Source organism: Salmo salar, chromosome 23 (assembly GCF_965601325.2).
Source record: "Salmo salar chromosome 23, fSalSal1, whole genome shotgun sequence".
NCBI lineage: Eukaryota > Metazoa > Chordata > Actinopteri > Salmoniformes > Salmonidae > Salmo > Salmo salar.
Genome location: NC_138313.1, coordinates 43,592,621 through 43,604,838, shown reverse-complemented (window position 1 = coordinate 43,604,838; position 12,218 = coordinate 43,592,621). Strand labels below are relative to the sequence as shown.

The following is a 12,218-nucleotide window of genomic DNA, read 5'->3' as shown; positions in this document are numbered from 1 at the left end:
CCATGTAGTCATGGCTCTATTTAATACTGTGTGTTTCCCAGCCACTGTTCTGGACCTGGGGACTGTAAAGAAACCTCAGGTTGCATGTATTGTGTTGTACAGATGAGTGGGTGAACTGTGTACCAACTGCTTGAACAGACAGTTCGGTACCATCAACACATCAACACCTTGCACAAAGACCAATAGCGATGCAGTCAATCACTGAACTTTGAACCAGGACAGATTGACATACGTCACTGACATTCACCCTCCATGTACATCTAAGTGCAATATGTGCTGCTCTGTTCTGGACCAACTGCAATTTGCCTATGTCCTTCTTTGCCGCACCTGACAAAACTAGGGCCTGTAGCACGTGTCTGGTTGACTGAGATGTCAAGAAATCAGGGCAACGTCTTATCATGGACAGACCTCTTCCCAATTTAAGAAAGGGAAAGGGGGATTCTACCACTGAGTCTATGTTTTGACCATGACAGCATGCTATCTAGGGTAACACCCAGCAGTTTAATCTCCTCAACTTGCTCAATAGCCACATCATTCAAAAAATATGCTTTTAGTTTTTTTTAGGTATTTAGCACCAGTCTATTGCTAGTTACTCATTATAAAACTGACTGTAGCTTTATGTTAAGGGTGTCAGTTATTTATTTTACTGTTGTAGCCGACGTGTATACTGTTGAGTCATCAGCGTGCATAGACACACAGGCTTTATTCAAGGTCATTGGAAGGTCATTAGTAAAAACCGAAAACAATAATGGACCTAGCCGGCTGCCCTGCGATACACCACACTCAATCGAATTTGCATCAGAGAGGTTTCTATTAAAGAAAACCCTCTGTGTTCTATTAGATAGGTAACTCTCAATCTATGATAAGGCAGAGGATGTTAATCCATAACACCTACGTTTGCTATGATCAATGTTTGAACCATTGAAGGGTGCTTTATTGAATGAGCGTTGCCTCCCTCCAGGCCTGAGGGCACACTCCATCTTCGAGGCTTTGATTGAAGATGTGACAAATAGGAGTTGCAATGTATTCCGCTACCAACCTCAGTAATTTACCATCCAGGTTGTCGGTACCAGGTGGTTTGTCCTTATTTAGAGACAGCAGTAATATTTTTCACCTCTTCCACACTAACTTTGCGGACTTCAAAGCTACAGTGATTGTCTTTCATTATTTGGTTCGTTATGCGTGAATATAAAAGCTCAGCATTTGTTGTTTGCATGTCATGCTTAAATGTTCTAATCTTGTCAACAAAAAAGTTATTTGTGTTTGGCAAAATCAAAGGCTTTTGTTTTATTTTATTTTTTATTATGAATGAGCCATCAGCCTCAATACAAAATGGTGCTTAGCTAGCCTTTCTGCCTAGAAATTCATTTAAGGTACTCAAGCTTTTTACTAGTATTCCTTATATGATTTGTCTTTGTTACATAGTATAGTATTTGTTTATTTTTGTTTAGTTACGTGAATTTCTCAATTTACTGTATGTTTGCCAATCTGCTGTTTTGCCAGACTTATTTGCCATTCCCTTTGCCTCATCCCTCTCAGCCATACCTTTTTTTCAATTCATCATCTATCCAGAGGGATTTGGCAGTTTTAACAGTCAGTTTCTTCAGTGGCATGTATTCATTGATGCCAAGGGAAGCCAGGCTTCGCCAAAAAATTTACCAAGAAAATAAAATCGAATAATTTATATTTCGTCTCTCTGTGATTCATATTTTTACTTCAATTTGGAAGAGGCTGAATTTATCTCACTGGAGATTGCATCCGAGCGAGCGAAACAGCCATCTGTCTCAGTATGTGTAGCTGATCTATACTGAACAAAAATATGAACTCAACATGTAAAGTGTTGGTTGCATGTTTCATGAGCTAAATAAAGATCCAGGAATTTTCCATACTCACAAAAAGCTTATTTCTCTCAATTTGGTGCACAATTTTGTTTACATCCCTGTTAGTGAACATTTCTCCTTTTTCCAAGATAATACATCCACCTGACAGGTGTGACATATCAAGAAGCTGATTAAACAGCGTGATCATTACGCAGGTGCACTTTGTGCTGGGGACAATAAGGCCACTCTAAAATGTGCAGTTTTGTCACACAACACAATGTCACAGATGTCTCAAGTTTTGAGGGAGCGTGCAATTGGCATGCTGACTGCAGAAATGTCCATCAGAGCTGTTGCCAGATAATTGAATGTTAATTTCTCTACCATAAGCCGCCCCCAACATTGTTTTAGAGAATTTGGTAGTACGTCCAACCGGCCTCACAACCGCAGACCACGTGTAACCACCCAGCCCAGGACCTTCACATCCGGCTTCTTCACCTGCAGGATCGTCTGAGATCAGCCACCCGGACAGCTGATTAAACTGTGGGTTTGCACAACCAAAGAATTTCCACACAAACTGTCAGAAATGTCTCAGGGAAGATCATCTGGTTGTCCTCACCAGGGTCTTGACCTGACTGCAGTTCGACGTTGTAACCAACGTCAGTGGGCAAATTCTCACAATCAGTGCCCACTGGCACCCTGGAGAAGTGGATGAAACTGGATGAATGAAGTGGATGAAACTGGATGAATCCCAGTTTCAACTGTACAAGGCATATGGCAGACATGCGGGCGAGCGGTTTGCTGATGTTAAAGTTTTAAACAGAGTGACCCATGGTCGGGTTATGGCATGTACAGGCATATGCTATGGACAACTATAATAAACTATACACAATTCATGGAAGCTGAAAATGTCCCAGTACTTCCATGGCCTGCATACTCACAAGACATGTCAACCATTGAGCACGTTTGGGATGCTCTGGATCAACGTGTACTACAGCGTGTTCGCGTTCCCGCCAATATCCAGAAACTTCACACAGCCATTGAAGGGGAGTGGGAGAACATTCCACAGACCACAATCAACAGCCTGATAAACTCTATGCAAAGGATTGCGCTGTATGAAGCAAATGGTGGTCACACCAAATACTGACTGATTTTCTGATCCACGCCCCTACTTTTTTTTTTTTTTTTACCTCTACAGGATTGGTGTCCCCTCGTGGGACGTTTGAGCTAACGTGCGCTAATTTGATTAGCATGACATTGTATGTAACAAGAAAAATTCCCAGGACATAGAGATGTCTTATATGGGCAGAAAGTAAAAATTCTTGTTAATCTAACTGCATTGTCCAATTTACAGTAGCTATTACAGTGAAATAATACCATGCTATTGTTTGACATTGCACAGTTATGTACTTGAAAATGTAACTAAACCAATTAGGAACATTTTGGGCAGACTTGATACAACATTTTGAACAGTAATGCAATGGTTCATTGGATCAGTCTAAAACGTTGCAAATACACTGCTTCCATCTAGTGGCCAAAATCTAAATTGCTCCTAAACTGCAATAATACATTGTGGCCTTTCTCTTGCATTTCAAAGATGATAAAAAGATATCTAATGTGTTATATTCCGATACATTACTTTTACATTTCCACAAACTTCAAAGTGTTTTGTTTCAAATGGTATCAAGAATATGCATATCCTTGCTTCAGGTCCAGAGCTACAGGCCGGCGCGCACCGTGTTGTCTGAGCAGGCCATGCACTCGATGCAGTCTGAATAGAGAGATAACGAGGGAAAGGACAGGATACACAATGTTTTTTCTTTCAAAGTTAATTTTCAAAAAAGATTCGGAGAATTCTCACTGTTCTGTATTTGTTATTCATTGCAACTTTACATGTCAACTTAAAATAATATAATTTATGTAATAAATAAATATAATATGTAATATTACGAAGGTATCCTAAATGTATCATAACATTCAATACGTATTTCAATAGCTGATTTTATTATATGTGGCTTATTGGCTCCCAGAAACATAGCGTCGCCGGGCTCCAGCACCATGCGGTTCAGGAAGTAGATGGAGAAACATCCGATGTCACCCGGATACTGGGAGTGGAGCCGGAGCAACAGCTCACCGTTATTACCCGATGTGTCCTTCCCTGCAGAAGCTGGACAGGGTACAACAGGTACAAAAGGGTCATGTTCATTAGAGCACGCAACGAAAAAAACTGTTGTTACAGAAAATGAATGTTTCTTATTGGACAAGTCCCTCCCTGTTTCAGTCAGCTTTTTTTCTGTTTAGTGCTTATTGAACACAACCCAGGTGTCTCTTGTGAAAGAGATGTGTAATCTCAATAAGACTAACCTGGATAAATGAAGGTTGAATATTACACACAAAGATGTATTGGTGCAAGAGGTCTTTTGGAAAACATGACTGAGCATTATGCTGTAGAATATTTACAATCGCAAAGAGAATATCATTTATGCCCACATTCATACTCATGTACTATTGATTATATAAAAGAGAACACCTCTTTTTGGGGCTTTCGCAAGAAAACTGGGGCCTAGCCTGATCCTAGATCTGTTTGTGCTTTTCTGCTATGGTCGTTGTCATGCCAAACATGACATATTTGGTGGCTATACAGCACAAACAGATCTGGGACCAGGCTAGTTGGGGTCTAGCTACATGAGGAAGGGTAAAGGCGTCACAAAAATAAAATACTTGTTGTATAATGCTCTCACCATCCTCAGTGACTCTTTTCACCAGCATGTTGAGTTGGTCCACAAACACCTTCTTCTCACAGTTCATCATGCGGGTGAAGCACTTCTTGAGGGCCAGCGAGATGCGGAGTGCCTCCCCGATACTGCTCTGCAGTTCCTCCGCCGCCTCATTTCCGACAAGGGCGTGAAACTCTGGGATAGCTGAGATGGACACACAGACAGATACTATTAACACACTATAATGGCCTTTAAAGGATAATTGAATATCATTGATCTCTCCTTTATTTAGCTTGAAGTGAAGGAAATCACTGAACTGAGAGGTTGAATACATTTTAAAACATGGATTATAAAACAATGATAAATGGACAATCTGAAAGATATGCTAGATTTCTTATCAGCCAAAATATTTTTTACACCATAATTACATAAAAAAAACACACAAAAATAACAAATGACCATGCATTGTAATGTTTCCAAAACAAGAAATGTATTAGTAAGAAGTAATGTGGTATATTGCTAAATTTCATTTCATTTTTTGTGAATGGAGTCTTTAAACCAAAATATCAGTTGAGACAAAATGTTCAGCTGTGGGAGGTTACCGTGGTAACGGGGCCACTCCAGTCGTGTCAGATGTGTCTGTGAGATCTGGGATCTGACTGCTAGGGCATCTCTTCACTGTCAGTTGAAGCAGCAGACTCAAACTAACGTTGAAAAACAACAGAGCTTGTGAACAAAACCAATGTAAATAGCCAAAAAAACACGCTGACAAAGTCTCACTTTGTAGTCTTTAGAGTAAATAAGACCAACTTTTATGCCTGTGCGCAGCGCCTCCAAAACATGAATCTATCAGCACTTCACTCATTGCGCACAGCTCCCCCGCCAGGCAGTGTGTTTGTGCGGGGTGGGATATAGGATTCCTATTTCTTTGTGCGATTAGCAGTTAAGAAACAAAACAAAACAGCTACTGCAGCATTTTTCTTCTATCAATCGCAAGTCACACATGTACTCATACTTTACTTTTGACTATTTGTATTTGTGAATGTGATGCTCGCACTGTAGATCATTGCAAATTGACCACCCGCCAACGTGGCTGGTGAAATACACACTCTTACCCGCCAATACCTAAAGTTACCCGCATTCGGCGGATGTTAATTTTCATGCCATGTATGCCACTCACATTTGAGAAAGCCAATGATCTCTTCCACAGGTCTGAAGCCACAGAGGCCTTCAAACTGACTAAGTGCGATGGCCATCTCAGGCTTGTGGTTGTTGTCAGGGTAATGCTCTGGAAACTGATGTGTGGACCAACGGGGAAAGGACAATATGATTACCAAAATGAAAACAAATGAAGAACACACACCATTTATACTTGAGATAAATATTTGTAAACCACTCCTCCCTTTACTCTGGTTTCCGGGTTATTCAGTAGCCACTGAACGAAAGAAAAAAGGTGAGATACAATCTGAATTTGTCCAATAAGAAACGGTTGTTAACTTTTTCCGCTGCAAAATGTTTTGCTACAGTGTGTCCTAATGAACACTTACCCTGTTGGGATGAGCCTGTATGGACAGAGCGGTGTTAACTGACAGGACCTTGAAGAGGAAGGGCAACTGGCCATGGAAAGTGTCTTTGACCTTTGACCCCAAGCATGCTGGGTAGTCTGCGATCCACTGGCCCAGCGTCCTCTGGGCTATCCTGTTGTCCTTGATGAGGGCGTCTCCTTTGGGGTGAGCGCCCGTCCACAGCTGACGGAAGACAGAAGGTGGGGCCTCATTACTGACCAAGAGGAGTTTGTTTACAACCATTAACATCTCTTTGTAATTGTACTTTTTTTGTGATCAGTTGTTTATTCGGTTTTTCGAAGACTATAATGAAAACAGACACCTTGTATCAAACAAAATTGTCAGTAACATGCAATGAATGGACAAACAGGATATGAATTTATTATTTAACCTTTATTTAACTAGGCAAATCATTTAACAACAAATTCTTATTTACAATGACGGCCTATCAGGGGAACAGTGGGTTAACTGCCTTGTTCAGGGGCAGAATGACAGAGCGTTGGGCCAGTAACCGAAAGGTTGCTAGATCAAATCCCCGAGCTGACAAGGTAAAAATCTGTCGTTCTGCCCCTGAACAAGGCAGTTAACCCACTAGGCCGTCATTGTAAATAAGAATTGGTTCTTAACTGACTTGCCTAGTTAAATAAAGGTAAAATATTGGCTATACACTGCGTGCACAATTATTAGGCAAATTGTATTCCTCGGGATTCATTTTATTGTTGAACAAACACAATGCTCTCAGTCAACCCAAAATGTTATTGAACCTCAAACCTGAATGTTTAACAAAGGAAAGGTGAGTTTTGTCTTTCTCTGGTAAATATATAAGTGTGCACAATTATTAGGCAACTATTAGTGTGCAGAATTATTAGGCAACTAAATTACAAAAATAATTTCTCTCAACTCACTTGTTTATTCTCAATTTTTAGAGTAAGTGTAACAGATAAGTAACACAAAATGACAATTATATAACATTTTTGGCCTTTCAAAAATATTCAGTGACCAATTTAGCCACCCTTATTTTCAATAACTGCCATGAGCCTTCCATCCATGGAGTCTGTCAGTTTCTTGATCTGTTCACGATCAATTTTCACTGAAGCAGCAACCACAGCCTCCCAAATGCTGTTCAAAAAGGTGTATTGTCTTCCATCACTGTAAATCGCATGTTTGAGAAGGGCCCACAAGTTCTCAATAGGATTTACGTCAGGTGAGGAAGGGGGCCAGGTCATTATTCAGGCATCTTTGAGGCCCTTGCTGGCTAGCCAAGCAGTGGAGTACTTGGATGCATGTGATGGAGCATTGTCCTGCATTAAGATCATGGCCTTCTAGAATGCTGAGGACTTCTTCCTGTACCACTGTTTGATGAAAGAATCTTCCAGAAACTGGCAGTAGGTTTGGGAGTTGAGTTTCAGTCCATCTTCAACCCGAAAAGGTCCAACTACCTCATCCTCAATGATAGCAGCCCATACCAGTACCCCTCCTTCACCTTGCTGGCACCTGACTCAAAGTGGTGCCCTGTGTCCATTACTGATCCAGCCACGGGCCCATCCATTTGGTCCATCAAGAGTCACTTTCATTTCATCTGTCCATAAAACCTTTGAAAAATCTGTCTTCAGGTATTTCTTTGCCCAATCTTGACGCTTCAACTTGTGAATCTTATTCAGTGGTGGTCTTGTTTCAGTCTTCTTGACCTTGGCCATGTCTCTGAGCACTTGACACCTTGTACTTCTGAACACTCCAGGTTGGTTGCAGTTCTGGAATACGGTGGCACTGGAGGATAATGGGTTCCTGGTAGTTTGACGTTTAATTCTTCCCAAGTCTTTTGCAGTTAATTTGCGCCTTTTCTTCCCCATGCGTTTTTTGCGCCCCAGTTGACTATTCGCAACAAAACGTTTGAATGTCCGGTGGTCACACCTCAATAGTTTAGCTATTTAAAGAGTGTCGCATCCGTCTGAAAGGCATTTAACATTTTTGGCTTTTCAGTGTCAGTTAAATTTCTTTTTTGGCCCATTTTACCTGAGGTAATGAGGCTGCCTAATAATTACGCACACCTTGACATAAGGTGTTATTCACTTTCGCCACACCCTCCCTCATTACACAAATACATATCACCTGAAAATGATTAAATCCAATAAGCATTCAAGTTTATATGGTTTGGAGTTTGAAAATGTGAATAGAAACAATGATAAGATCAGAATACTCACTTGCCTAATAATTGTGCACGCAGTGTATACCACACCCCCTCGGGCCTTATTGCTTAATTATTTTCCGGCGCCCGACCATATGCTTAAGAAAAAAAATCATCCCGCGGCTGAATCTAGTTGATGATCCCTGGAATGTCAATCTCACCTCAGCATAATGTTTGCCTGCTTCAATGACAGTTGAAGCATCCCCACCAACAACCAGTTTGGCCACCTCACTGTCCAGACCAACCTTACCCCATGCATAATTCTGTACCGCACAGGATAGTGGAAATACTGTAACACAAAGAAAACAGTGCCACAGTCAATCATTTTTCAATATAAAACATGCACAGTATGACAGGAAATTGCACTTCTGCACTGCAACATTCATTGAAAGCAAAACATCAACTACTTTCTAGGTTTGTTTACACTGTGATGCAGCCTGGATTCCAACCAGGGACTGCAGTGATGCCTCTTGCACTGAGATGCAGCCTGGATTCCAACCAGGGACTGCAGTGATGCCTCTTGCACTGAGATGCAGCCTGGATTCCAACCAGGGACTGCAGTGATGCCTCTTGCACTGAGATGCAGCCTGGATTCCAACCAGGGACTGCAGTGATGCCTCTTGCACTGAGATGCAGCCTGGATTCCAACCAGGGACTGCAGTGATGCCTCTTGCACTGAGATGCAGCCTGGATTCCAACCAGGGACTGCAGTGATGCCTCTAGCACTGAGATGCAGTGCCTTAGACCGCTGCGCCACCCGGGAGCCCCTCACGGTTACATTAAGACACCGTGGAGCCGGCGTGAGATATGGGTCGGAAAAAGTACCTTAATGCAGGGATGAGATATGCCACTGTAATCCAAATGAAAATCAAATCACATTTTATTTGTCACATTCACCGAATACAACTGGTTTAGACTTTACTGTGAAACGCTTGCTTACGAGCCCTTCACAACAATGCAGAGTTTAAAAATGATAATACACAAGAAGAATAAAATAAAATACACAAGAATGGAGCTATATACAGGAAGTACCAGATCAATGTGGAGCTACATACAGGAAGTACCAGATCAATGTGGAGCTATATACAGGGAGTACCAGATCAATGTGGAGCTATATACAGGAAGTACCAGATCAATGAGGAGCTATATACAGGAAGTACCAGTACCATATCAATGTGCAGAGGTATTTAATGTAGATATGTACATGAAGGCAGGGTAAAGTGACTAGGCAACAGGATAGATAATAAGGTATCTGAGGTAGATACAGTCGGAAGTTTACATACACTTAGGTTGGAGTCATTAAAACTCGTTTTTCAACCACTCCACAAATTTCTTGTTAACAAACTATAGCTTTGGCAAGTCGGTTAGGACATCTACTTTGTGCATGACACAAGTAATTTTTCCAACAATTGTTTACAGACAGATTATTTAACTTATCAATCACTGTATCACAATTCCAGTGGGTCAGAAGTTTACATACACGAAGTTGACTGTGCCTTTAAACAGCTTGGGAAATTCCAGAAAATGATATCATGGCTTTAGAGGCTTCTGATAGGCTAATTGACATCATTTGAGTCAATTGAAGGTGTACCTGTGGATGTATTTCAAGGCCTACCTTCAAACTCAGTGCCTGTTTGCTTGACATCATGGGAAAATCAAAAGAAATCAGCCAAGACCGCAGACATTTCTTTGTAGACCTCCACAAGTCTGGTTCATCCTTGGGAGCTATTTCCAAACGCCTGAAGGTACAATGTTCATCTGTACAAACAATAGTACGCAAGTATAAACACCATGGGACCACGCAGCCGCCATACCGCTCAGGAAGGAGACGCATTCTGTGTCCTAGAGATAAACGTACTTCGGTGCGAAAAGTGCAACTCAATCCCAGAACAACAGCAAAGGACCTTGTGAAGATGCTGGAGGAAACAGGTACAAAGGTATCTATATCCACATAAAACTAGTTCTATATCGACATAACCTGAAAGGCCGCTCAGCAAGGAAGAAACCACTGCTCCAAAACTGTCATAAAAAAGCCAGACTACGGTTTGCAACTGTACATGGGGACAAAGATCGTACTTCTTGGAGAAATGTCCTCTGGTCTGATGAAACAAAAATAGAACTGTTTGGCCATAATGACCATCGTTATGTTTGGAGGAAAAAGGGGGAGGCTTGCAAGGTGAAGAACACCATCCCAACCGTGAAGCACAGGGGTGGCAGCATCATGTTGTGGGGGTGCTTTGCAGCAGGAGGGACTGGTGCACTTCACAAAACAGATGGCATCATGAGGGAGGAAAATTATGTGGATATATTGAAGCAACATCTCAAGTCATCAGTCAGGAAGTTAAAGCTTGGTCGCAAAAGGGTCTTCCAAATGGACAATGACCCCAAGCATACTTCCAAAGCTGTGGCAAAATGGCTTAAGGACAACAAAGTCAAGGTATTGGAGTGGCCATCACAAAGCCCTGACCTCAATTCTATAGAACATTTGTGGGCAGAACTGAAAAAGCATGTGCGAGCAAGGAGGCCTACAAACCTGACTCAGTTACACCAGCTCTGTCAGGAGGAATGGGCCAAAATTCACCCAACTTATTGTGGGAAGCTTGTGGAAGGCTAACTGAAAAGTTTGACCCAAGTTAAACAATTTAAAGGAAATGCTACCAAATACTAATTGAGTGTATATAAACTTCTGATCCACTGGGAATGTGATGAAAGAAATAAAAGCTGAAATAAATCATTCTCTATACTATTATTCTGACATTTCACATTCTTAAAATAAAGTGGTGATCCTAACTGACCTAAGACAGGGACTTTACTATGATTAAATGTCAGGAATTGTGAAACACTGAGTTTAAATGTATTTGGCTAAGGTGTATGTAATCTTCTGACTTCAACTGTATGTACATGAAGGCAGGGTAAAGTGACTTGGCATCAGGATCGATAATAATAAGGTATTTGAGGTAGATATGTACATGAAGGCAGGGTAAAGTGACTTGGCATCAGGATCGATAATAATAAGGTATTTGAGGTAGATATGTACATGAAGGCAGGGTAAAGTGACTAGACATCAGGATAGATAATAATAAGGTATTTGAGGTAGATATGTACATGAAGGCAGGGTAAAGTGACTTGGCATCAGGATCGATAATAATAAGGTATTTGAGGTAGATATGTACATGAAGGCAGGGTAAAGTGACTAGGCATCAGCATAGACAATAATACAAGTAAAATAAGTGCCATTCCATAATGGCTGCGGTGGCTACTGGTAGCTACCATTAGGGCAACAAGGGCAGTTTTCCAGGAAAACTAGCAGTATTTCAATCTTCTCGATGGAGCAGTGTAGATTAAAGGTACAATTTGGAGTACAGTGGCATATCCCATCACTTCATTGATATACCCATATCTCACGCCAGGCTCCAAGGTGTGTAACTGTGATTGTGTTCTGACCTCAGTGCAGCTGGCAATAATGTTATTGAACCCCAAACAACCATTTGAAGGCAAAACATCAGATACTTTATAGGCTATTGAACCCAAACAACCATTTGAATGGAATGGAATACATGCATGTGTCTCGTATGAATTGATGCATTTGTATTTTCTGAATACTTAAAAACACATGAGAATTAATGAATGTGTGTGTTCTTTAAGAAGGTACGCTCGCGTGCTGTGTTTGTTACCGATGCGCTTCTCTTTGATTAGTTTTATATTGGCGACTTTGTCGCTACATGTGAAAGTGTCATTTAGGGTATTTTATGGATTAAATCAATACAAAAAGGGATAAATATGTCTCACCTCTTACTTCCTCCATCGCTGGAACGTCAGCGTTCACAGTAGTTCTGGCGTCATGATATGCTATGGGCTCATCCTTGTCACTTTCAAACCACATTTATGTCTATATTTTCTCTGCTATAGTTTTGTTCAAATGAAAATAGTTTTT

General features: G+C 41.1%; 1 protein-coding gene across 1 annotated transcript; it reads right to left on the bottom strand.

Moving 5' to 3' along the window:
- Nucleotides 1-3,535: 3,535 nt before the first annotated feature.
- On the bottom strand, nucleotides 3,536-12,167 carry LOC106584640 (mannose-6-phosphate isomerase). Its single transcript, XM_082968257.1, has 7 exons — nucleotides 12,074-12,167; nucleotides 8,446-8,573; nucleotides 6,082-6,282; nucleotides 5,715-5,829; nucleotides 4,559-4,738; nucleotides 3,822-3,984; nucleotides 3,536-3,599 (listed from the first exon to the last, which is right to left on the bottom strand). The coding sequence occupies exons 1-7, from the start codon at nucleotides 12,165-12,167 to the stop codon at nucleotides 3,536-3,538; spliced, it is 945 nt and encodes a 314-aa protein (XP_082824383.1).
- Nucleotides 12,168-12,218: the final 51 nt, after the last annotated feature.

Coding starts and splice junctions, on each gene's coding strand:
- LOC106584640 (XM_082968257.1), bottom strand. CDS start 12,167: ATGTGGTTTGAAAGTGACAAGGATGAGCCCATAGCATATCATGACGCC. Junction 8,574..12,073: donor AGCGATGGAGGAAGTAAGAG/GTGAGACATATT, acceptor TTTGTGTTACAG/TATTTCCACTATCCTGTGCG. Junction 3,985..4,558: donor GAAAAGAGTCACTGAGGATG/GTGAGAGCATTA, acceptor TACCCTGTCCAG/CTTCTGCAGGGAAGGACACA.